This window comes from Equus quagga, chromosome 7 (genome assembly GCF_021613505.1).
Source record: "Equus quagga isolate Etosha38 chromosome 7, UCLA_HA_Equagga_1.0, whole genome shotgun sequence".
NCBI lineage: Eukaryota > Metazoa > Chordata > Mammalia > Perissodactyla > Equidae > Equus > Equus quagga.
In genome coordinates this window covers 40,393,094-40,417,576 of record NC_060273.1, presented here as the reverse complement: position 1 = coordinate 40,417,576, position 24,483 = coordinate 40,393,094, and the positions used below count along the sequence as shown (strand labels likewise).

Sequence of the window (24,483 nt, the reverse complement as noted above, 5' to 3'; positions counted from 1 at the left end):
TAAGCAGCTCCCCAAAAACAGCTTGAACAGTGGCAGTTCCACAAGGCCAAGGCCTGTTCCCTACCGGGGCTGGGAGCTGGAGGCAGATGAGAGAACCTCAAGGAGGCCAAGACACAGTTTCCTTTGAAAGGTTTTCATTTATTAGTCTTTTCTGAAGCAGTTAATTCTCTTTTCTTATTTAAAAAGATATATGTTTCATCCAAAGTTATACCAAAGTGATTAAAATGCATTTTCTACTGGGGATATAGTTCCCCAGATCAGAAAAAAAAATTGTTTTTCAGTTAACCACAAAAGTAAACCAAAAGAGAGCATCAACAATCAAAAATAATCCTCCAATATCCAGGACAAAAAATAAAATATTTATTGATCTATCACAGCGAGACACAAAGAGATGGGCAGGGCAGGGGGAAATGCTCTGAAGTACAGTGGCTCGAGGGAGGGACGGGGGATACAGTACTGCGTGGGGGGACACCCAGGTTGGGGGAGTTTCCTGCCACCCCAGCTGGCACAGCCCCTCACACCCTGGGCTTGGGCCCGTGTGTAGGGGGGGTGTGTGGTGGGGCGAAGGCAGGGCACAGGCTGCCATGACAGGTTAACCAGGTTGACGGTGGGGGTGCCCAGCCAGCTAGTGGTGCTGGGCCGTCAAGTGGGGACAAGGATGGATGGACGGATGGACAGATGGGCGGATGAATTCCACAAGAGCAAGAGGGCTATTCCCGATAGGAGTCTTCTGATACGAAGGTGTCCCAGACATGGGGAATAGTGATTGGTGGGGGAGAGGGGAGCAAGGGAGCCAAGAGATAGTGTGACCGAATCCAGCTTGAGGCTTTCGATGCTTGGGTACCAACTGGACCGCAGCCAGAGGTGGGTCTTGGTGGGCAGGGGGAGGTGGGACTGCCCAGGAAATGTCCGCACCATCTTCAGAGGAGCCCCAGGGAGGGGGTTCCCCCGGGGCTGCCCTTCCCTCCTCCCTCCCCCAGGAAGATGAGAGCACCAGCATGTAGCACCAAGTTCCCCTGGAGATGGAGAGTGTGTGGAGGGGGAGCTCCTGGGTGGGAAGGGGATGGGGGCAGGGGGCTGAGCCCACCCACCCCTTGCCTCTGAAGTAGGGGGCCTCCCAGGGCCCACTTGGCCACCGCTCTCTTGTTTCCTTGCCCTGGGGATTTCCAAGTCCGCCTGGCCTGCCCTGTCCCCTCCCGGGGTGGGGACTTAGGAGGGGGCGTTGGGGGGGGTCACAAAGGGTTTACATTCTCCACCAAGCAGTAGCACCAACGTTGATGAGGTCGTGAGTCAGGGGTCCTGGGAAGCTCACTTTCTCTTCCGGCCACAGGCTTTCCCCAGGCAGGCTCCACCTGGGTTGGGGGGAGGCACACACCACAGTCAGTCTGGCCCCCCCGTTGCTGCTCTGGCCCCTGCCTGCTCTGACCAGCTCCAAGCTGTTCTCGCACCCACATCATCACAGTGGGGAAGAGAGGGTCCCAGAAGCACCAGAAGCCTGGCCGTGACCCCAGGCCAAACTCTGAGCTGTTCCGTTGTAGAAACTCCCACCGGGCAGGTGGGTGGGAGCAGGGCCCGAGATATGGTGATGAAACCAAGTCGCAGAAAGGGCATGGGGCCAGGTCCCGAAGGGCCAGGCCTGGACAAGGTCTCCACACTCCGAGTCTACTGCATCTGGGCATTCTTTAGCGAGTGGCTCAGAGCAGCCCCCGTCAAGGGAAATGGGGTGAAGGGAGAGTTGACAGTGTCTGGAAGAGATAGCTGTCCTAGGAGAGACCTATAAACGTGAGTGGGTATCAGGCAAATAAACTGAGGCCCAGTGAGAGGGAGCGTCTTACACATCCACAATCTGTGGCTGAACTGGGACTCAAACCCAGGACTCCTGCCCTCACCCTCTCTTGGGGACGGGCTAGTAAACCGTTTCCTGCTGGTAGGGCCTGGTGCGGTTCCTACCCCTGCCAGCGCTAGATGTGGCTCACTACCGCCACCTGGTGGCAGCGAGCAGCCAAGTGGGTCAGGGATGGACGTCTCTCTGTGAAGCTGGTCCTGGGTGTTTGGAAAGCAGTGCCTCAGCATCAGCTGGGCTGCCCCTCTCCCAGGCCCAGGCAAATGGGTCCCGTCCATCTGCCCCTGTCTTTGTCCCTCCCTCCCCCGCCTTCTTCCAAGGGCTGAATGTCTCCTCACCTGGGTATCCCAGGGCTCCCAGGGCCCCTCCGAAGGCCTTGGGAGGTTTGCCTGTGGAGGGAAGGTGGGGATTGGGGAGGGGCCAGGCTTTCCCACTGCCCCCAGTACATCCCGGCCCCCATCCTGTCACAGCAGGTTTCAAAGGCCTCCTTGCCTCCGCTGTCTGGCCTGACCCCTCCTGTCCAGCCATGCTCCTCACAGATCCATCCTGCCTGTGGAGGTCTGAGCAGCTCTGTGGGCAGCCCCTCCCACCGGTCAGACCCCGGCCTTGCCTCCTGGCTGCAGCTCCAGCTAACGTGCCCCTGGCTTCAGCCTCCCTGACCACCTGCTTGAATGCACCTTGCTCTCCTCTTAGTTTCTTCCCTTTTCTGTGGGACCTTTTCAATCTCTCCACTTAGGCCCTAAGCCCGGGGGGGACCCAGCTCCTTGTCACAATCCTGGTGCCCAGTCAAGAGCTAGGCTGGGAGCCCCAGGACTTGGGATCCTTTCCCCCTGTCCCCGCATCCCAGGGCTGAACTTCAGCCTTGTGATTCCCCTCAACCCCTGTGCCACAGGGCAGCCCAGGGCCCAGGCCGCACTAGCCACTCCCTCAGCAGCTGTTAGGTGCCCTCTTCTTGCAGACTCACCACCAACTCCCAGGCCCCCGGCTCCGGCACCTGCAAGGCAAGGAGAGGGGCTGTGAGTGCACCCACTCCTGGGGAGCCTGCCACGCCCTCCTAGTAGCATGGGCCTCGCCTGAGAAGGCCAAGCTCTGGGCTTGGGGGTCGGGAGCCCTGGGCTCTGCCTCCCTAACTGTGTGGCCTTGGACAAGTGACTGGCAGCCTCTGCACCTCAGTTTGCCTCACCTGGAACCTGGCATTTTGGAAAAGCTGATGCTCCCTGGCCTTGCAAGGGAGGGAGAGAAGGATGAGGGGAGGCCCAGCCTCACATAATCTGAGGTCATGGGGCCCATCCCCGGGTCTTGGCTCAGCCCTTCCGAGCTGAGATGAAGCAGAGGAGGAGGAAGGCCTGGGCCAGAGCTCGGGGACAGGGCCCAGGGGCAGGGAGCCCGGGCATACCTGGGAAAATGGGAGACAATCCGAAGCCAGGTCTTGCTGCAACTCCTGCATGAGGGACTCTGGGTTGGCACGGGGCAGGCCCCACCTCGACTTCCTCACTCTTGCCTCTCTGCCCAGGACCACCTCCTTCCCCGCCCACCCCCACTTCCCCCATCGCCGGAGTGGCTTTCTTAACATGTCCCGCCTGGCATCCTGGTATGGGGCCCCGGAGCCTCGGCCTGTCAGCCTGGTGTCTGAGGTCCGTGGTGAGACCCCCGACCCTGAGGCCAGTCTCTTTTTCCAGGATGTTTCCTTTCCTGGACTGTCCCCTCCACCCTCTCTCTTGTGTCCTTGTGCTAGCTGAACTCCAGGATTCCCCCTGCTAGCCCAACAGGCTTCCTTGAGACCCGGGCACAGCTGAGGTTTTCACAGCAGAGATGGCCCCTACCTGCACCTGGGAATGGCCTGGTGACCCCTAGGACACCTCCAAGGCCAGCGGCACCTGTGAAGAGGGCAGATGGGGTGAGGACAAGGCACAGTTTCAGGGGCCCTGAGCATCCCCTCTGGGTTGTGGGGTCACGGACATCCCGGACAGACCTTCAGGGGGACTGTGAGCAGGACTGAGTCCTGGGCCAGGGGTCGGGGTGGTCGGGACGAGGGGGTAAGCAGCCTACAGGCCTGGCCAGAGGGAGGGCATCGGGGAGTGACTCACCATATTTGGCTGCTTTAGCAGCTGCAGCTGGAGACACACCTGTGGAGATGGGGAACAGGAGGGCTCAGGCTGTCACCTCCCTCCCAGCACCATGTTCCCTCCTGACCTGCTCGCCCACTTACCATCTGCCCACAGACTCATCCTTCCACCATCCCTCCACCCCTCCTCCACCCATCCATCTTTCCAAAAGTCTTTATTAAGCTCCTACTGTGTGTCCAGTCCTGTGGAGCACACAGGAAGAGACTTGGGCCCATTTTCGGTATGGAGACACAGTGATGACCCGAGAGGGTAGAATGTCAACACAAGGCCTGCCAGGATGGCGGAGAATTTGGGAAAGTAATTTCCCTTCAAGCTGTGGTTTTCTTGTCTGGAAAATGGGCATAACCATCGTCGTCCTAATGAACTCCCAGTTGAAGTGGGCGGGTGGGTTGAAAGAGAGAGGAGAGGGAGAGGACTGGGACGCCCAGTGGCAAGGGCCAGCCATGGCATCCGCTTGCTCAAGCCCCTCTCTAAACGCTGCAGGAGCCTGAAGAAGGGGTGGGGCCCAGGACAGCCTTGAGTTGCAGATGAAGTGGGGCTGGGGTCCAGGCAGAGAGGACAGCTTGAGCAAGGTGTGGCAAGGTGGGAAAGAAAGTCAGGCTCTCCCTCTCACTCTCCTTCTCTCTCTCTCTCTCTCTCTCTTACACACACGCATACACACAACTGCTGCACACACCGATTCCAGAGCAGCCCCTTACCTCCCAGGCCTGCAACCCCTGGGACAACACCAGCCCCAAGTCCTGCAACTCCCAGGTCCGGGACTCCGAGTCCCGCGGCTCCCCCGAGGCCTGCGGAAAGAGCTGTGTGTTAATGCCGCGCTGGTCTGTCGGTGGAGGGGTGGAGGGGTCATCCCAGGACCCAGGTGGAGCCTGAGCTCCCAGGGCCTTAGAGAGTGCAGTGGGGCCCCAAGTGGGCTGGGCCCTGGGGAGGTGACACCCTGGAGGGTCTGAGGGGCAGGTCAGGGAATACGTGCTCCACAGCACGTGGTCGGAGCTCCCCAAACCCTGGGGCCTTGGCAGAGGCCCCCCTCCACCCAGTGCTCACCAAACTGGGCAGCTTTGGCAGCAGCTTTGGCGGCAGCAGGTCCGGCTCCTGGAGACACAGAGAGTGCTCGGGACAGACTCTCCACTGGTCAGTCTCCCTCCTCGCCCAGCCCATCCTGGGGTTTCAACGTACCTGCCAGACCGCCCGGGACCCCTACTCCGGCAAGAGCCCCAGCATCTCCGAGGGCCCCGACCCCTGCTGGTGCTGTGGAGAGAGGAGAGGATGGAAAGACCCCATTTCTGGAGGATGGGGTCTTTCTGCCCCAGGGACACAGGGCAAATAGACAGGTGGCCGAGGCCACTGACCCAATGCAAGGAGGTCTGAGTCTCAACTGCGTCTGAGTCCTGACTCTGCCCTGACCAATGGGGCCCCCTTGAGTCCTGGCCTGCCCATCTCCTCTCCTTCCCTGTGGGCGAGACTGGGAGCCGCAGGTGGCCACAGTGGTGGCTGCAAGCTGCTCAGGTTGGAGGACTCATCTTGCGTTCTGATGGCCCTGGGTTCAGGTCCTGGTTTCTCCACTTGTTACAGCTGTGGCCTCTGACCCCCAGAGCCCCATCTCCCCAAAGGGGATGATGATCCTGACCCCCCCCCCCCCAAACCTACAGGTCTGTGAGGAGTAAAAGGACCCGCCCTCTGTGACCATCACTGAGCTCTGAACCACGGTCTGGTCCAGAGCTGCCAGGAGCAGCAGCAGGAGTCACAGCTAATGCCTTCTGGAACCTCAGTGTGCAGTTCTCCACACGCCCTAGCCTGCCCATCACTCGTTGCAACAGGAAAGGTAGGTGCTATTATCATCCCCGTTTTGCAGATGAGAAAATTGAGGCACAGCAGAGGTTAACAATGTGCCCGAGGTTCCATGGGCAGGAAATGGCTCCGGAGCCGGCACCTTTAACTGCTTTGTTTCCCTGGCAACATCTGTCAGACTCAGGCCGGCAGAGCAGCCAGCAAGGAACAGGAGAGGGGCCCATGGGTCACCGGCCTGCCAGGGGTGGGGGCTCAGGAAGCTGGGATTTTCCGAGTGGAAACTGGCTGCAAGTGGACCGGCCAGGGCTGGTTGGCGGTTCCCTGGCTGAGGCCCCGGCTCAGCTCCCGGGGGGCCAGGAATTTGGGGGCCACAGACAGTGTGGGTCTGGCCAGGCAGCTGCCTGAGCGCCAAGTGCAGGGGCAGGCCGTTCTGCCACGTCCTCATGGCTCATGGCGGGTGCAGCCATGCAGACAGGTAGGCGGGCAGGGGGCTGGGGCCCCAGGCCAGCAGTCACCAGTCTGCTGGTGAGGAGGCAGAAGCCACCCACTGACAGCAGCCTTGGCCGCTCCCTGGCCTCGGGTCCCTTGAAACTGCCAGAGCCAGAGGGGCCTTAGGGAACGTGGTGGCACTGCCCCCAGGTGGGCTGGAAATACGAGGGATGTTTTGGTTGTCCCAGGCTGCAGGCGTGCTAGGCATTTGGTGGGCCGGAGCCAGCTCTGCTAAACTGTCACTATGAACTAGAAACTGCCTTTTCCCATCCTGACCACCCCAGCCCTGTGCTGCAGGCTCCAGGGCTGGTGGGGCAGCAAGGGAAGCAACCATGGGGGCCAGTGTGTGGGGCACACTCACCATATTTGGCTGCTTTAGCTGCGGCCAGGGGTCCAGGTACTAGGGAAAAGGGAAAAGTGGGGTGGTCAGCAGCTGAGCTCTGTACCTGGGGATTCTGCTTCCTCCAGGGAGCCCTCCCTGACTTCCTTGGCATTCTTTACTCCTCTCAAAGCCCAGAAGCTGTGGTTGCCCAGCCAGGAGCTCACCCGGCCAGGTAGAGAGCTCCAGTATCTAACTATGCCTCTGCCACTCTGATCTGGGGGTGCTTGAGGGCTGAACTGTGGCTGCTCCTTCCATCTGTCCTCTCTTGTCCCTTCCAGGCCTAGTGTGGTCTGCCTGAAGCGGGACAGAGAGCAGGCTCAGTAACCACTGGGTGAAGAGCTGGAACTCCTGGTGGCCCCCTTGCCACAGTGTACTGCTGAAGGGGAGCCAGGCTGGCCCACCCATGCCTACTGACCCCAGGGACCTCCGCCTTCTTCCCTGGGTGGTGGGCCGCTTCTCAGTTTGAAGCCCTGTCACCCCTCCACTGAGGAGGTAGAAACTCTGAAATCTGGCAGCCTGGGGCCCCCTTCGCCTGGCCTGCCCTCCGTCTGTGACCTCAGTTGTCTCTAACTGCCCAGGAGAACCTAATGGGGAAGGTACCGTGCCCCTGAGGGAGGGTGCTGGGGGATGTGCGGGGAGGAGAGGAGGTCTCCCTCCTCTGAGCTCAGGGGCATTCCTGCCCATCTCCTAGAAGGCCCCTCACCTGCACCTGCCCCAAGGCCAGGAACACCAACACCAACTCCAAGTCCGGGAACAGCAGCACCAACTCCGAGTCCAGGAACACCGGCAGGAAGCCCGGCCCCGGCCCCTGGGGGAGACGGGCAGTGGGCTGGTGGCAGCAGGCAGGGAGCATGCCCCTCTGGGGGTGTCCTGCCTAGCGAGCTGACTCAGGCCCCGAGGGAAGGGGCCCAGACCCACACAGGGGCCTCCTCGCCTTCATCTGCCCCCTGTGATGCCACCAGAATTGTCTTCCTAGGACTCCCACTGACTACCGAGTCCAGCCCCTCCCTGGGCTGGCACTCAGGGCTGCACACTGGACATCACTGCTGTTTTCAGCCTAACCTCCCGCTCTTCCCTCTTGAATGAGCTCACTTAATCCTCCTAACCACATTCTGTGGCAGGTGCCGTCCGCACCCACACATCACACATGAGGACCGGAAACTCAGAGGTGGCTCAGCTGGTATGGGGCCCGGGACTTGAACCCGGGTATCCTTCACACCTGGTCTGCACTTGCAACCCCTCTGCCTGCTGCCTTGGGGATCTGAGGAGGCTGTGGGGCGGGTCAGAGGGGCTGCATGTCCTGGGGTCCAGCTCAGGCCTGGGTCAACCAGCCTGGGCTCGGGGTGGGGGCAGGTCGGGGGAGAAAGGCGGCAGGGTACTCACAATACTGGGCTTTGGCGGCAGCCTGAGCAGGAGTTTTAGCTGCAGCCGGGACCCCTACTCCTGCGGGGAGAGGGAAGGGGTTCAGGGAGGGCCCCCATGGAGGATTCAGAGGCCCCTCAGGCCCACTTACTCAGGCAGCTCACCTGCAACACCGCCTGGGCCAAGGCCAATGCCGGGGACCACGCCAGGAGCCACGCCAACACCGGGGGCTAACCCTGTAAGAGTGAGAGGAGCTCATTCTTAACCTGAATTAATTAGTCCCGACCAAGGAGCATGGAAGCTGATGGAAAGAGCAGCGGGCTGGGAGTCAGGAGCCTTGGGTTCTCATCCCAGCCAGGACACAGACTTGCTGTGTGACCTTGGACAAGTTACTTCCCCTTGATGGGCCTCAGTGTCCTCTTCCCTAACACGAGGTGTGTGCAGGATCAGGAGTTCTCAGCCTTCGGAGGGACAAGGACCCCTCGGAGGGGGATGGAGGCAGAGTGACGTAGTGAAAGGAGCTGGCAGGACAGGCAGACCTGGCTCTGAGCTCGGCTCAGCCACCGTCTGGCTGTGTCACTGTGGGCGAGTGACTTACCCTCAGTTTCCACAGCTGTAAAATGGGAATAAAGGCACCAATTCATGAGGCTGGCGTAAGAACTACCTCAGCAAATGGTAGTTTTATAAAAAAGGGCTGTTTGTCATAGATGGGTTTGGGGGTCAGCGGACCCCGGGTTAAGATTTCTCTGGCCAGAAGCCCTAGGTTTTCTGATCTGATTCTTGCTGCTCGTGGGTCCCTGAAGCCAAGGCGTGCAGAGCCCTCGCCCAGGGCCTGGCACAGAGGCGGGCTCTGGAGTGGAGCTGCCAATTTGCCTTTTCCAGGAAGAGGGGGGTGCCTGGGGCTGCCAGGGCAGCCCTCAGATGAGCGAGAGATGGAGCACCTTGTCAGGGAGCAAGAACACGGCGGTCGCTCAGGCCGGGCGAGTCCAGAGGAGCCCAGCAGGAGGTCCGGGAGCCGCCTGGGAGGCGGCAGGGGCTTTGGGAAGGACGGGGAGTCCTGGAGTTCCTAAATGGGAACTTCCCCACACCCCTAAAAGTGGTCAGACAGGCCAGCAGCTGTGAGGAAGGCCCACGCCCAGAATGTGACAGCCTAAGGGGCTGCTGGACCCCAGAGCAGGGGGCCTGAGAGAGCAGTACTCCAGGACGAGGGTTGGAGGCAGGATTCAGGGGCAGGGGGACACTCACCAAACTGAGCGGCTTTCGCGGCGGCCTTGGCGGCTGCGGCAGCTGCTGGGGTCACTACTCCTGGAAAGGTGAAGAGCGGGAGTTGAGGAGTAGTCCCCAGCCCCCTACTCACTCTCTCCCATCCCCTACTGCGGAAAGACCCCTCAGAGTCCACCCCTAGGGAACTGTCCTCTCTCCCCAAAGACCCTCAGCCTCCTCACACAAGAGACAGAGAGGGGCAGGAAAGCCTGCCCGTGGTAGGCCGCCTGGGTTCAGGGCCCGCCCTGGGGGTGGTCCGCTGGCTGATCTGGGCACGTCCCTTTCCCAGGAAGCAGCTCTGGGACTGTGGCGTTCTAGCTCTGCCTGTGGTGGAGGCCCCAAAGCGGTGATGGGTGGACGCACAGACCCTCTCTCCCAAACCTCAGTCGAGGAGATTTGTGGGGCTTTCTGCAGAAGGTGGTGTTCATTAAAAAAATTCTAATCGTGCCTGTATCCAAAACTATTGGAGGAAATGGCTCATTTCTTGGGGGAACTCGAAAGGGGAATTTCTCCCAGAAAGAAGGAATGCAGAAGAGAAATATTCTGGCGGGAAAAACCACCAAGGAAGGTTGTAAGGTAACCTCACTGTAACTCTTCATCTCCCCCTTTGGCCTCTGACTGTAGAGGGAAAGAGCTCAGGAGAACCACGGGCTGATGCAGGCACTCCCACCCCATCAGGGACCAGCGAGGCCCCACAGGCAGGGAATGAGGCCCCTGGACCCTGGCAGAGCAGAGCTCCAGCTGCCTAGCCGGCTGACGTCCTGAGTGTCCCGGGCAGGGAGGAGACATGCCGGGTCCACTCAGCAGTCTGGAATCCCATGGAAGGCTCTTCCCTCCAAACTAGGGGCAACTGCTTTCTCTCTTCCCATCTCTGGTTTGGGGCCGCAGCTCACCTGGCACCCCTGCAACGCCCGGCACGCCTGGAACTGCGACTCCGGCACCTGGCACCAGCCCTCCTAGGGCTCCTGCTGCACCAGCACCTGCAGGAGGGAGGAGCGTCCAGCCTGGCCCTCGAAGCATCCCCTTGTCGGGGTGCAGAGGGTGGAGGCGGGCAGGGGGACAGAATGGCTGCATGGGCACCTTCAGCTTGCTGGTTTGGGGTGCGGGTGATAAGCAGGACACCAATAACCCTGACGGTGGCATCCGAAGAGGGCAGAGAAGTGCAGTGTGGCTTTGGAAGACAGGGCCAGGGGCTCCCGACCGTGATCCAGGCCATTCTGGCCCCCGAGGCCTGAGTATGAGGCTGGTCTGCCCTCATGCTGGAGAACTGCTCTGAGCTCGGAGCCTGGGCCCCGGGGAGAGCAGGGCCAGGCTGGGGAGGAGGGCAGGTGGCGGCCCTGGGCGCGAGGACAGACTAGGCAGGGGCACTCACCAAACTTGGCTGCCTTGGCGGCGGCTGCTGCCTGGGCTTCAGCTATGAGGAAATGAGAAAGAGAGAGACTCTCAGAAGCCTTGCTGGACCTCAGCCGGGCTGTGCTTACAGCTGTCCTGCCCCAAAGGCACCGCAGGCCGAGCCTGAGCGCTCCTCCGACTCCTCCCTGACCACACTGAAGCCCGGTCCACACTCCCCATCCCCCAGATAGCCCTACGCCAGAGAAGCCCCTACTCCTTCTCCTGGTTTCCCCAGATGGAATGAAGGCTCACGGGAAATGGCAGCTCCAGGAACACCGGCTCCGACACCGACACCATAGCCAGGAACCCCGAAAGTGGGAATGCCTCCAACTCCCACTCCGGCTCTAGCGCCTGCAGAGAGAAGAGAACCAAGTGGAAAAGGATCTCAATGAGAGAGGCTGGGGAGGGCTCTGGGGGATGCTGGTCGGCTGGGAAAGAGCCTCCCCCAAGTCTGGTCCATGAAGGACAGGAAACTGTGGAATGCCTGGGCCCCCTGCCAGCCTCCTCCCTGAAGCCTTTCCTGACACCCTCCAACACTCCCCCACTCCCTCTCTTCTCTGAGCACTTGGGGAAGGGCCCCTCTGTTGGCTGTGGAGGGACTGTGGGCAGGTCCCATATCCCTAGCCAGGCTGGGGCTCCTCTGAGAGAGCCCTGGCCACGGCAGGGAGGGTCAGGGACACTGTCTGCACTGGGAATGCCATACTGGGACTCTCTCATCACTCAATCCCATGGCCTCATGGGTGGGGGACAACTGGAAGGGACATTGTCCTGGGGCTTAACAGGTCCAAGTCCCACCTCTGCCAGTGACTTGCTGTGTTACCCTGGGCAAATCACTCCCCTTCTCTGGGCTGTACAATTGAGGACGAGAAGATGAGGGTTCTTTAGTTCTGGTAAGTAAAAGCCAGAACAGGGTAGGGCAGAGCTATCAGCATAACACTCACCAAATTTGGCTGCTTTGGCGGCTGCTTTAGCAGCTGCAGCTGGTGACACAGCCCCTGGAGAGACCAAGGGGGACACAAATGCTCAGGAGAGAACGGAGGAGAGATACTCCATGTATATGCCTCTGTCCACCCATCTGTCTTTTGGAGCCTTTTCTTTCGAGCCAATGTAGAGCTGTCCATCCATTCACCCATTCATGTCTCCATCTACCCATCTAGCCATCTGTCTACCCAACCACCCGTTCATCCACCCACTGACCTACCCATGTCTGTCCATTTGTCTCTTTATCCTTGGACCTTGATCCACCCACTCAACCACTTATCTCTCTGTCCACTCATGCACCTATTTATCCATACACTTATCCACTCACTTGTCTATCTATCCATTCATCTAAGTATCTATCCAACCATTTTGCATTTGCCTTCTACCCACCCATCTGTTCATCTGCTCATCCAAACATGTGCTTATCCATCCATCATCCATCCATTCATCTATCCATCTATCCATCTATCCATCATTCTGACCACTTATCTAGTCCCCCACATGTCTATCCATCTGTCTTTCCATCTACCCATTTATCTCTCCATCCACCATTTTACCCATTTATCTATCCATCCATGTGTCCATGCATCCTTGTATCTGTCCATTCATCTACCCACCACACACTCCTTCATCCATAAATTTGTTTACTCATCCACATGGCCATTCACCTACCTACCCAGCTGTCCATCTGCCTGTCCATCCACCCATCAATCTATCCATCCATCCATCTACCTACCTACTCACCCATCTATCCACCATTCACTGAGCACCTATTCAGCTAAGGGCTGGGAACATAGAGATGAAAAAGACATGGTTCCTGCCCCCAGGAGCACATTGACAGCCAGAAGGTGAACTGGAGAAGACGAAGCTGTCAGTAGCTAATTAGGAGGTGGGTATAACCCAAGGGAGAGAAGATGAGGCATGGCCAAGGATATGGAGAGGATAGATGGGTAATGTATTAGGGAGAATCCAAAAGTCTTGGCAACAGTTTCAATATTTCTTTTACCCATACAGCTCAGCTCACCTGGTCCAACAATGCCTGGGACTCCAACACCAGGGACCCCAACGCCAGGGACCCCAACACCAGGGACCCCAACACCAGGGACGCCAACGCCAGGGACCCCAACGCCAGGGACGCCAACGCCGGGGACGCCAACGCCAGGGACGCCAACGCCAGGGACTCCAACTCCAGCAGCTCCTGCGGAAGAGAAGGCTTGTTCTTCTGGCCTGGACCCCATGGGAATGTCAGAGGTCTTCCAAGGGCATGGCTCTGGGGAGCTATAGGATGGCGGGTCTTGAGTGCAGGATCCCAGGTTGGCTGGCATTGCCTCTGCATGGATCCAACTCATCTGAGAGATGGGGAGGGACTGAGAGAACTCCCACAGAGCTCTAAGAGTTTGGATCTGTGGGTGGGAAGAACGGGGTCTGTGTCTAAAGCAAAGTCAGAACTCTCGCTACTGGGCACCCAGACAGTTGGTGCAACAGCTGTGGGTCAGCCTTGGGGGGACGGCAGGAGGGGCCAGATGCTCCACAGGCACCGCCCCCCATCTACTGGGCCAGTCAGTGGAGAACATTGGAGATGGCCTCCTAGGCAGCTTGGCCAGAGGGCAAAGGCAAGGAGGCAGGCACAAGGCATGTTCAGGACGGGGAGGGAGACTGCCACAGATGGATGAAGGCAAAGTCCATCCAGCCTTATCAGATTGGGGTCTCCGAGGCCACTGCAGAGGCCAGGGCAGGCCCTGAGGGTCTGAGGGCAGGCTGGAGTCCTGGGCCTGCCACTCCTGGGGACACTCACCATATTTGGCTGCCTTAGCAGCCGCCTTTGCAGCAGCAGCTGGAGCCCCGACCCCTAGAGAGATAGCCACAGATGGTGAGGTCCTTTCCCTGTGGCCCTCTCAAGGCCACCCCCACCCCCTGCTGGAACAGACATTACCTGCGATGCCTCCAATCCCAGGAATTGCACCGGGTACCCCAGGAATGCCGGCACCTCCAACACCAACGCCCGGGAGAACTCCGGCTCCTGCGGCACCTGTTAGGATGGAGACAGTGCAGATGTGGCTCCCAGGGTCCCTCCTGAGGCCGGGCAGGAAGGCGGCTCGGAGGCCCACATTTTCACCAGCACAATCTCCTCTGGAAATGAGGCCCAGGCGTCTCCCGCTATGTCTGCCTGGGAAGGCCCCCACCCCACTGTTCCTTGACTCACCCCCAAAGTGTCCATTTCAACACGCTCATTAAGAGACTTGTACGTTTTCAGACAAATCCCATTCTAATCACTGCCACATACTGAGAAACCACAAGCGGCCGCTCCCCACGCCAGACGGGCCCCTGTAGGAATGTTCAAGGCTTCCTCTCCCTGTGTTCCGAAGACTCGGCCAAGTTTGTAATCCAAGTGCCTGGCGGCCTGGCTCTGGCAGCCCCTTGCTGCCCCACTCTCCTGCTCCCACATTCCAGCCGTCCCCTCCAGCCTTGGGGGCCTCTGTGGAGCAGGCCTCCAGCTCAGTGCTTCTTTCCACACTCTGGCCCCCTTGGGCTGGTGGGGAGAGGTCTCTGTCCCAAATGGCTGTAGGAAGGGCTCCCCCAGGACTGGGAGTGAATGTGAGGACTTCAGCCTCAATGATCTGACTCTGAACTGGGGGGTTCCCTGGGGCAAGGGGACAGATGCCCACTCTCCCCACTGTGTGGCACAGGGAAGGCCATGCTACGTCTGTGAGCCAAGGGATCGTGGGCTAGTTAAAAATTTTATAGTGCACATTAAATTGATACTAAACTATTAAATTGTTTAAATGCTCATATATGTACCACCTCAAATTATCCCATCCACCATAGTACCCGTTCCCTCTGCCTGGGCTCCTGCTTGTTTTAACCACATGGCAAACTGCACCTGTATTTTCAGGCCTGAATCAAATGTCATTTTCTCTGAGAAGCCTTCCTGATTTCCCCCAGGCAGAAATAATATCTCCCTCTTCTTGATTCCCACAACAGTACCTACATTTTCCAGCAGAGCTCCTATCTGTCCCTGGTCTCTGAAATGGATGAATGGTTAGATGGAGGGACAGATGGAAGAATAGAGGGAGAAATTAATGGATGGAGGGAGGAAGGGAGAGAGGGGTGGAGGGAGGGAGGGAGGAATGAATGGATGGATGGAGGGAGGGATGGATGAATGGATGGAAGGAGGGAGGGAGGAGAGAGGTGGGGAGGAAAGAATAGATGGATGGATGGGTGAAGGGATGGAATGAGGAATGAATGGATGGAGGGATGGATGGATAGATGGATGGAGGAATGAATAGAGAGAGGGATGGAGGGAAGAATAAATGAATGGATGGGGGAGGGAGGGACGGGGGGAGAGAGGAATGGTTTTGAAAAAATTGGACAATGGGTGTGGGGAGGGACCGCCTTGTTTAGTTACCTGTGAGGCAGGCTCTCAGTGTAATAGGGATGGAGAGGTTGGGGGTTGGGGGCTGGCAGGTGAGGACGCCAGAGGTACTCACCAAACTTTGCTGCTTTAGCTGCCGCTGCTGCTGCAGCTGGACCAACTCCTTGGGGGAGGGGAAGGGGAGAGACTGAACACTGTGCCCCTGCATCTCCAGAGGCCACCTGTTCCAGCCCCGAGAGAACCAACCCTTTCACATATGGGTGTGGGTGGGGCTTCACAGCAAGCAGAGGTCGATAGAGCCGCCCCCACCCAGGATCCTTCTCCAGGCTCAGAGGGACCTGGATACACAGTGGGCTGGCTCCAGGGCTCGAGAGCCTGGGTGATTAGTGCCCTTTTGGCTGGCAGTGAGGGGAGGCTTTCCTTACCTGTCCCTGTCGGGTACCCAGCCTTGCCCGCTGCACCAGCCACTCCTCCGGGCCCATAGCCTGCGAAGTAGAGAGGCTGAGCGGGAGGCTGCGTAGATGGCACTGCAGCTGTCCTCCCTGCTCTGCCCTTCCTGCCCTGCCCTTTGGGGCCTGGGCTCCCCAGAGTCTCCACCATACCCCTGGCCAGAGTTAAGGCAAACAGAAACGTGGGTGTGGGGTGGTTATTCTCATTTACAGACAAAGACACTGAGGCCCAGAGAAGAAACGGGTTCACCCAAGGCCTGGTGATAAGCACGAGGGCCGAGATTGAGAACCGGGCTGTCCGAGTCTGAGCTCCCTGCTCCTTCCTTAGGGGATTCCCATTCTAAGACTCCACCCCCGCCCCCTCCGCAGCTGGGTGCTCTCCTAGCCCAGGGCAAGGACCCAGCTCCTTTGCAGCTGGAGAGAGCTGGAAGCCCAGCAGTCTAGGAGGGCCTTACTCACCAAAGGGCAGCTTCCCAGTGCTGTAAGGCAGTCCATAGCCACCTGCAGAGGGGCCGGGGCGGGCTCAGGGGCTGCTTCATGGCAGCCCCATGCCTTGCTGGGCTCCCACTACCTGGGTGGACAGACCTACTCCCCCAGGTACTGAGTCTGAGACACCCCCTGAGGGTCCTGAGCTGCTCACAGAGGCTCTCAGAAGAGCAGAGGCCTGGGGTGGAGGAGGGAGAGGGCACCCCTGCCCCAGGGCCCAGTGGGACACCCATCCCCCATCAGTGCAGGCCTGCCATGGCCCTAGAGTCTGAGTAGCTTCCTGACTCCCCTCCCCAGCAGGGAATATCTCACGTATGAGCTGATTGCAGGGGTGGGGTGGGCTGACGTCAGAGGGGTCTTTCCCATGAATGGTGTTTCTTACCATCAACAAGATGGTTTCCCATCAGGGCTGTGGGTCTCTGTGCGTGTGTATGCCTGTGCATGGCGTGCATGTGTGTGCATCATGCGCATGTATGTGCTCGTGAGTCGGGCCAACTCCTGCAGCATGGCTTCCCCATGCTTTCCTTTGCTGATGACGGGAAGTGTGCTGCAAGACCCAGGTTTCTTAACCTGCCCCCCAGGGACACCAGTAGGCAAACAAGTGCTTCCCACAAGCTGGCCACTCAGCAGTGAGGCCTGGTAGGTGGTGCCTCTTGGATCCTCCTCCTGACTTACCTGGCAGCTTGGGTGCCTTGATGGGGTACCCCAGTGGGACTCCAGGCTGCTGTACCCCAAAGGGTCCAACTCCTGTGGCAACAAGGAGAGCAGAATCAGGTCCCCGCAGCTTAGGCCAGCAGCCCCTGCTAAGCCTCCAGTCTCACACTTTCTGTTCAGACAGAATGACCTCGCACTGCATCTGGGATCCATCCTGCCTCCACGGCCTTCCTGCCTCTGTCAGCCTTCGCTGAGCACCCCAGCCCCCCGTGGGGGCCACTTCCTCTGGGAAGCTGCAGGACTCTCTCCTTCCTGGGGCTTGGGCCACAGTTCGGGCCCGCAGCCCTCACTGATTTTAGCACAGACTGGTGGGTTTTCTGGGCTCATTTGGACTGCTAGGCAGAGGGGTTGGGGTGGGGTGGGGGAAGCAGGCCTGTGAGTGATGCCACTTTATGCTGAAGCCAGTCCAAGGCCTGGAGCAGTAGGCATGGGGAAGCTGGACAGGCCTTGATGAAATTCTGGGTGACCAGCCCCTCCCAAGAGCCCCTGCCTGGCTGGTCACCCTGCTGGCCCGCCCGCCCCGTGGGGGACCCAGCTTTGCCTCACCTGGGATTCCAGCAAAAGCTCCACCTCCACCTGCAATGACAGGAGCCATCCTGAGTCCTGCCATCATGGACGTAGGGCACAGGGGCACCACTGGCCGGTGCCAGGCAGCACTGAGGGCCAGGAGGGCCTGAGAGTGGCCAGTTCCGCCCAAACTGCCCAGCTCATGTTGCCTTCACACTCGCTCGGGATTTCTGAGAGGTCTGCTGCCCCCTCGCCAGCTGCACCAGGGCTGTAGCACAGGAGGTGCCCACCCAGAGGGCCCTGAGCCCTGGGTCCCCACCCCAACCCCAGCCAGGCCAGAGGGGCCTGAGAGTGGGCAGAGATTCCCACCATGGACCCCCCAACCCAGCCAGCGCATACCTGGGACCTTGGGTTTGACTCCTGCTCCAGTGGGAACCCCAGGGAGCACTCCCACACCCGGGAACCGAGCTCCTGAGGGGGAAAGAGGGCTCTGGCAGCGAGGGAGGGGAGGCAGGCCTCGCAGACCCAGCCTGGCACCCACACTCCCCTTGGGTCACACCGCTGGCCTCCTGAACTGACCGTCAGCGATGGGCATGGCCCGTGTGGTGGCAGGGGGGCCTCTTTGGTGGTGACCTTCCTTCCCTGTCTGACCCGAGGCCAGAAGACCTGAGATTTGATCCCGTTTCCTAGCCACGTGAGCTTGTGCCTCAGAAGGCCTCGCCTCTAAACTGGAGTTAATTTCCAGGCACCCTGCCCACCCGCATCAGAGCAGGAGGACAATAAATGCTTGGTGAGTGGGATGCCTGTGCCCTTGGGGCTCTCTCTCAGTGTCATTCACAACCAAATGCAGCAGCCCTCTGCTATGGCCGGAATCTCGACCTCTAGCTCTGGTGCTCCCATTGCCCATGTCTCCCCTGGGTCTGGGCCATCTCGGCGAGAGAGACAAGGGGAGGGACACTCTGTCAGCAAATCCCTCAGAGCAGCCAGAATCCGGGCTTTTGGGGGAATCCAAGAGGTCACTTGCTGGGTGGGGTGGCCGGGCCCTGGCAGGGAAAGGAGGTTGAGAGGGCAGCCCTGAGGGTCTCCTGCAGGGCGGATGCACTGGGTGGGCCCCCTGGTGACTCACGGCTTTTGGGAAACAGCTGGCCACACTGGGGATGTGGTGTGTCCTCCTTGGGGCCCACCTCAGGCCGTGACGATGGTGTGGGCCTGGGCCTGGGGTCAGGGCTTGGGTGGGGCAGGGAGGAAGCTGACTGGCCTTTGTGGGGAAAGATGACCAGGGGCCTGAAGTCTGTTAGCCTGAGCTTTGGTGCTGGTCAGGACCCAGGGCCTATGGTGGCCTCGGCATGGGGGGAGGTGAGGGGCCACCAGGGAGGCTGCCAGGGATGCTGTCCTTGCTATGGGGTCCCCTTCTCCTCCTTGCCCTCACCTATGCCTGGGAGCACTCCACCTGGGTATACACCTGGTAGCCCCACACCTGTGGCCAAAAGAAAAAGGAGGAGTCACTAGCAGCAGCCAGCCTCCGAAACCCCTCCCCGGCCTTGCCCTCCTCGGTGGGTCCAGGGCTCCCTAACCAGCCCCCGGGCGCCCAGAAGGAACAGCCAGGGACACATGTGGTGGCTACAGCCTCCTCCCACGAGTTTCGGAAGTCATCTGCAAACGTTCCTGTGCGTGGATTTATCTCGTCTCCTGGAGCCTGTTTACATGGCCGGCCCAGCCCACCTCAGGGCTAACAGCTTCCAGATGTTCCTCCCTGCTGTGTGGACTCAGACAGCTTTTTGTTTAACCTGAAGTCACTTCCTCCAGGGCTTGGTGCAAAGGAATGAGCCCCAGATGGGGGTCAGAGCACCTTGGGCTCACCCCAGCTCTGCTGTGACCACTGAGGGCCCTGCTGCACTGACTTTCCATTCTGAGCCTCAGTCTCCCCATCTGTCACCTGAATGCCTGCCACAGAGCCTGCCTCTGAGGTCTCCTTCTGCTCCAAGATCCTGGAAGGAGGGCGTGGAAAGTCGGCCAGGGCCCCTCTCTCCCATTTCAGACAGGCACCTCACTTTGGGCCTGGCCCTCTTCCCTGCCCTGCTGTGGCCAGGCCTTGCCCTTCCTGCCCAGTATGGAGGTGTGGCCTCTGCCCCTCCCTGGCCGCCCCACTCCTGCCCCAGGGACTCCACACTGACCGGGCACTTTCCCAGGCTTCCCTACGGCGCCGGCTCCGACTCCCACTCCTGCCCCGGGCTGAGGCACCACCGCACCTGCATGGAAGGGGCTGCATCAGAGCAGGTTCCACCCAGGCCTGCAGCCTTCACCCAGGCAATTTGGATCTAGCCACCATACCTGCAGACACTCCTAAGCCACCAACCCCACTGACACCGGCAACACCACCAAACCCAGCACCTATGGGGCCAGGAGTGGGAGAGGCCAGGGGTCATATAAGAACAGGGGCAGCTGGAGGGCCCTGGGCTGCACATGGAGGGCCCAGCGTTGAGGTCTGGCCCTGCCACCACCTTACTTTGAAACTTGGGCATGGCTGGTTGCTTCCCTGAGCCCCAGTAGATTAGAGATGAGGATCCCGCCTGCCTGCTTCCCAGGAAAGGTTCTCAGCAAAATGGAGAACCCAGGGAGGCCGGAGGGCTTCCGGCATGTCCCAAAGAGCGACACTCACCAGCCTTGGCAGCTTTATAGGCTGCAGCAGCACCAGCCACTCCACCAGGCACCAGAGCACCCGGGAAGGCGCCTGCAGGAAAGGCCCCAAGCCCTGCAGGGAGGAGGAGGGGGTGAGGTCCTGAGCCCCAGCCCACCTAGCCCTGCCTGGCCCGGGAGGTGTATTTGAGGCCCTTCTGCAGGACTTCCATGCCAAGCAACGACTACTGCTCCCAGGACCGATGTGGATGCTGGAGCGCAATATGGACCAGGCCGCTCCGCTCAGCCTGACAAAGCTGCAGGGATCCTTTGGGGTCCAATCTCTACACCCTCCTCCTCCAGAAAGCCTTCCTGAAGCCCCACTGAGTGGAGCCACTCCTCTGGGCTCTGAGGGCTTCTCCCATCCAGCCCTTATCACTTCCTTCTAACAGCACCCAGGACCCAGCTGGGACTCCCTCGTGCCCTAGGCAGCGGCTCCAGGCAGGTGGTCTCAGGATCACCCCCACACCAGCGCCCAGGACAGGCCTGGCCTGCGCCCCTGTACCCCACTGCCCTCCACGGCAGGCAGACAGATGCCCTGGGCTTGGCTCTAGCCCCCAGAGGGCATCTCGCCTGGATGTCGACACTAACCTGCCCCAGGGGCGACGCCCGCGAGCCCGCCAACACCTGCAGGGAAGAGGAGAGAGAGCCAGGTGAGGACAGTCTGGTGCGGGGCATCCTTCTGGGGCCCAAGGTGGGAGGGCTCTCGTGGAACGGGGGCAGGAACCGGGCAATGCTGTGGCCACTCAGGCCCCTAAGCTGGACTCAAGCCTTTGGTACTTGGGGGCTGATTCTGATAAAATAGCAGCTGCTGCTTAGCAACTAACTGCTCTGTGCCATGTAGATTTGATGTGCCGTGTAGGCCCTCCGTGACATTCCTGGACCAGGCCGTGTTTCCCCTGGAAGCACTGCCAGCTGATGGGGGACCCAGCAGGGCTTTCTGTAAACGCTGAAGCTGAGCAGAATCTGCCAGCAAGACCTGGCCAGGCCTTGCTTGTTCCCACCTTGGTCCCCCCCCAAGGCCTTTCTTTTGCTTCCTTGCAAGGGTCCCCTAGCTCAGCCCCCTCCCCTCCTCTGTATCTGGAGCCCTTTCTGTCCCCCACCATCTATCTGTCCGTCCATCTAGCCTGCCCTGCAGTGCAGGAGCCTCCTTGCTTGCAGACAGATGCTAGGATGTTTATGAGAAGCTGAGTGGGTCCCTCTGGCTCCCTCCTTCTCACATCTGGGCCCCATCGCTCCTTTTCCCCCTCCAGGAGACATTCCAGGGCCTTGGCTAGGCCGATGGGCAATCAGGTTGGGTTTGTTTCCAATTATGTGAGAATCTCTCCTGCAAGCACCAGTCCTGGCTGCCAGGGTCCCAAGCCCAGGGGCGGCCCTCTCTGAGGACTGACCCCAAACTTGGGGGACTGCTGAGCCCTGGAGGGTCTACCTGGCTTTCACTGGGCGTGGTCTCTCTCCCCCTACTCCATTTCCTACTTGTGTGAGCTGGCCCCAGCTGACACCCAGCCAGCCCCTCTGTAAAATGGGTCTCCAGCTCCGGCCAGTCTCCCTTCCGGCAGATGTGGTGTGGGGGTCAGGCTGGGCCTGGGGTATGGCAGGCTTCACTTCCCAGCCCTGCAGGCCCTGTCCCTCCCCAGCACCGTCAGGGGCTTCTCTCAAGCCAGACCTAGTTCCTGAGCTCCAACAGGGTAGGGGACACTCTGGCCTTTCCTGACCACAGAGAAGCTGGGAAAAGAAGATGGGGATCTAACAGGAAGTGAGAAGAGGCTGGGGCCGGTGGGGGTGGGGGCAGGCAGCCCCTCTGCAGCCATCTGCCCTTTCCCTGTGCTCCCCTCAGCTGTCTGGTCCCAGGGCTGTCCTTGGGCGTGACACACCACGATGGCATGTCCTCCTTCCTGTGGACTCCCCTGGCCCAAATGCCCCAAGAAGTCCAGCTGGTGGAAAGGAGGAGAGACCTTGAGGATCTGACCACAGCTGAGTGCCCAGGGCCCCCGCCGGCCCAACCCTCTCTCTTCCTGGAGTCAGAGAGCTCTGGATTCAAATTCTCCTACCCCTACCTACTGTACATGTGGGAGCAAGTCACTTCACCTCTCTGAGACTCAGTTTACCCACCTACAAAATGACCAGTGTGTCCCTGACCTTCCAGGACCAGCGGGCTTGTGAGCAGAAAGCACCTAATGTGTTCAGCTGCCAGGGCACCCAGTAGGTGTCCCCCGCTCCTTCATGTCCTCTCAGGTGGGCAGCTGGCCTCCAGCTGGTGCTGGGGGTGTGGGTGGTGCTGGCTCCCAGCTGCCTGGTCCCCCACCGAGAGCCCAGGCAGGGCAGGCGGCTGAGGCCCACATGGAGAAGCTGCCAGGCCACCCACCCTCTACTTGCCAAGGGATTAATTGTTCCCAAGCATGACACATGCTGCCTGTGCCTCGTGCCATCCCGTCCCGCCTGGGCAGGCCCGGATGTGGGGAGCTGCCTGGGGGTGGGCACTGTGGCCCTGCCTTGGCCTTTGCAGCCCTGAGTCCTGAGGCTGAAAGATGACCTCAGGGAGCCGTGGAACCCATCCTCTTTTCATCCAGTCAGATGTTCTGCCTTTGCTTCTGCTCTGCTCCTTTACCCCAAGCTGGAAGTTCTTTTGGAAGTCTAAACTAAATCTTTAATTAATACAAGCATCGCTTTAGCAACCATGCATTATGGGACGCTGCATGCAGTTGTTTGAGTCTTCCCTCCGGTGTTTAATCACCACCTGCTGGGTGTCCCCTGCTGCCAAGGGGATCAACCAATCCCCACGCTAGCTTTGCAGTCATGGCCTCCACAATCTGGGTTTTCTCGGCTATGCTGGGTCCTAATTCCATGCTGTCGTGTCTCTAGGCCTTTCCTGCATTCTCTCTTCCTTCAAAGACCCTGTGAAGATGGCTCACCCCTCCAGGAAGACAGGATGCAGGATGAGCATGAATCCCAAGGGCTCCCAGCCTTGCGGACCCCACAGACCCCGGGGAAGCCCTGGCCCAGCTGCCTGCCCCTGCTGCTCTCGCCTGGCGCAGCTCTGGAGTTTCACAACCCAGATGGGCTTGCAGGGAATCTGGGCCTTGAAGATTCATTTGTGCTTGGATCATGGAACATCGGGGATTTCATAAGAGCTGTTGGACATCCAAAGTGTCCTGGAGCCTCGGGCCTCAGAGCCAGGGAGACACGGATCAGTGCCGGGGTGCCGAGGCCACATGTGGAGCATCTCACGCTGATAGGGCCATAAATCTGGATGGAGACACCATTTCCTCCACCTGCTCCATTTCTACTGGTGCTTCCCAGGGGGGCTGCCCTCCCCCTTGCCTAGGGGTGTGCTCTTTGGAGCTGATGGTGGGCCCTAGAGGCAGATCCAGGCCCCATAGGCGAGGCCAAGACAGAGCTAGCCACATTTTGCTGGAAAACTCTAAGGTCTGGACATAGCTGGAAGGGGCCTGGGATCAGGAAGGAAGCTCACATGGGGCCAGGGTCAAGATTCAGCCTGGGGGTAAGCTCAGGGCTTATTCTGGGGTCAGGATAAGGGCTCATGATGTCATCAAAGTCAGGAATATCTAGAGTCTTGGCCTGTGGTTAGAGAGGGCTTGGTCTGGGGTCAGGGGACCATCCAGGCAGACTCTGGGGCCCACCGTCTGTGTCTGAGTCCCAGAGGAATGTTTACAGGCTTGGTGGCCATTGGAACATCAATTCCTACCTGTGTCCCCAGCCCCTGGGCTGTTTCTGAAACCCTGTGCAAAGGGGCCAGGGCAGCTGGGCACATCGGCACTCACAGGGTGGACCCTGGACACCCCTCACACAGGAAGGACGTCAAGCTGTCTCCAGTCTCCTGTCGCTGGAGCCCTGGGCTTGGTCCCAACCTGGTCATACCTGGGGGCTGGCTCTGCCCACTACTCTCCTCCCTCCTCCTGCCCGCTGGCTCCCTTGACAGGCGCACAGCTCTGAGGCCCTCCCCTCCTTGCCCTCCAGTCTTACCTGCCTTGGCTGGTTTGCCTCCAGGTCCCAGTGCTGCGGGGAAAGAGACGGGAGTGAATGGGAAGCACCAGCTTGCCTGTCCCACTATTTATCCCCCCAGGGCAGAGTGAGGGTATAGTGAGCTCTCCCTCCCCAGGTCCTAAAAAAGCTGCTAGAGCTGGTTTTCCCCTTTGGACAGGGAGCTGCTGGAGCCCAGTATCTAGACGCTGGGGTGGGGAAGCCAGCTCCCGCCCTGATTTGTGGTTTGCACTCTCTCAGACCCAGTTTCCCAGCCTCCAAAGGAGATGATGATACCCACTCAGCGGGCTTTGCAGGGATGCTGGGAAGATCAAAAGAAACATGAAAGCAGGCGGGGTCACCAGGGAAAGAGTCCGGGGGAGGGGCAGGGGGCGGGAGGCAGCGGGCTCCAGGTCACAGTCAAGTCTCCCGCACTGGACGCTGGGCCGTGAAACGAGGAGGCCCTTGTTGCCTGCACCTTCTGGGGTTCTGAGGTGCCAGGACCTGTGTGGGCCGGAGTGATACCCAGAACCTGTCAGAAGGGACCAAATTTATTTTCTGAGCTTACCTCCTACTCCCAGGCCTCCGAGACCAGCCCCTATATTGAGAGAGAGAGAAAGAATTAGTGTCCTGCCAGAAAGCCACCTCTTGACCACGCTCAGATCCATTAC

General features: G+C 59.7%; 1 protein-coding gene across 11 annotated transcripts in view; it reads right to left on the bottom strand.

Moving 5' to 3' along the window:
* Positions 1–338: 338 nt before the first annotated feature.
* ELN (elastin) overlaps positions 339–24,483 on the bottom strand; it is a 31,324-nt gene continuing 7,179 nt past the window's right edge. Inside the window, exons 3-35 of one of the 11 annotated variants that reach the window (XM_046666812.1) lie at positions 24,381–24,410; positions 23,816–23,848; positions 20,423–20,458; positions 19,815–19,907; positions 19,330–19,404; positions 18,585–18,632; positions 17,555–17,626; positions 17,195–17,224; positions 16,610–16,681; positions 15,908–15,949; positions 15,425–15,484; positions 15,115–15,162; positions 13,560–13,655; positions 13,422–13,475; positions 12,651–12,824; positions 11,587–11,640; positions 10,898–10,996; positions 10,626–10,667; positions 10,147–10,233; positions 9,236–9,295; positions 8,155–8,226; positions 8,012–8,071; positions 7,332–7,436; positions 6,608–6,646; positions 5,146–5,217; positions 5,014–5,061; positions 4,668–4,757; positions 3,931–3,969; positions 3,667–3,720; positions 3,240–3,284; positions 2,808–2,837; positions 2,182–2,232; positions 339–1,352 (exon numbers count right to left, since the gene is read on the bottom strand). In XM_046666812.1, the coding sequence (XP_046522768.1) occupies positions 1,309–1,352; positions 2,182–2,232; positions 2,808–2,837; positions 3,240–3,284; positions 3,667–3,720; positions 3,931–3,969; positions 4,668–4,757; positions 5,014–5,061; positions 5,146–5,217; positions 6,608–6,646; positions 7,332–7,436; positions 8,012–8,071; positions 8,155–8,226; positions 9,236–9,295; positions 10,147–10,233; positions 10,626–10,667; positions 10,898–10,996; positions 11,587–11,640; positions 12,651–12,824; positions 13,422–13,475; positions 13,560–13,655; positions 15,115–15,162; positions 15,425–15,484; positions 15,908–15,949; positions 16,610–16,681; positions 17,195–17,224; positions 17,555–17,626; positions 18,585–18,632; positions 19,330–19,404; positions 19,815–19,907; positions 20,423–20,458; positions 23,816–23,848; positions 24,381–24,410 (2,054 nt within the window). In that variant the 3' untranslated portion in view covers positions 339–1,308. The remainder of the gene's footprint in view (positions 1,353–2,181; positions 2,233–2,807; positions 2,838–3,239; positions 3,285–3,666; positions 3,721–3,930; positions 3,970–4,667; positions 4,758–5,013; positions 5,062–5,145; positions 5,218–6,607; positions 6,647–7,331; positions 7,437–8,011; positions 8,072–8,154; positions 8,227–9,235; positions 9,296–10,146; positions 10,234–10,625; positions 10,668–10,897; positions 10,997–11,586; positions 11,641–12,650; positions 12,825–13,421; positions 13,476–13,559; positions 13,656–15,114; positions 15,163–15,424; positions 15,485–15,907; positions 15,950–16,609; positions 16,682–17,194; positions 17,225–17,554; positions 17,627–18,584; positions 18,633–19,329; positions 19,405–19,814; positions 19,908–20,422; positions 20,459–23,815; positions 23,849–24,380; positions 24,411–24,483) is intronic. The other 10 variants (XM_046666816.1, XM_046666815.1, XM_046666814.1 and 7 more) reach the window with 10 other exon arrangements.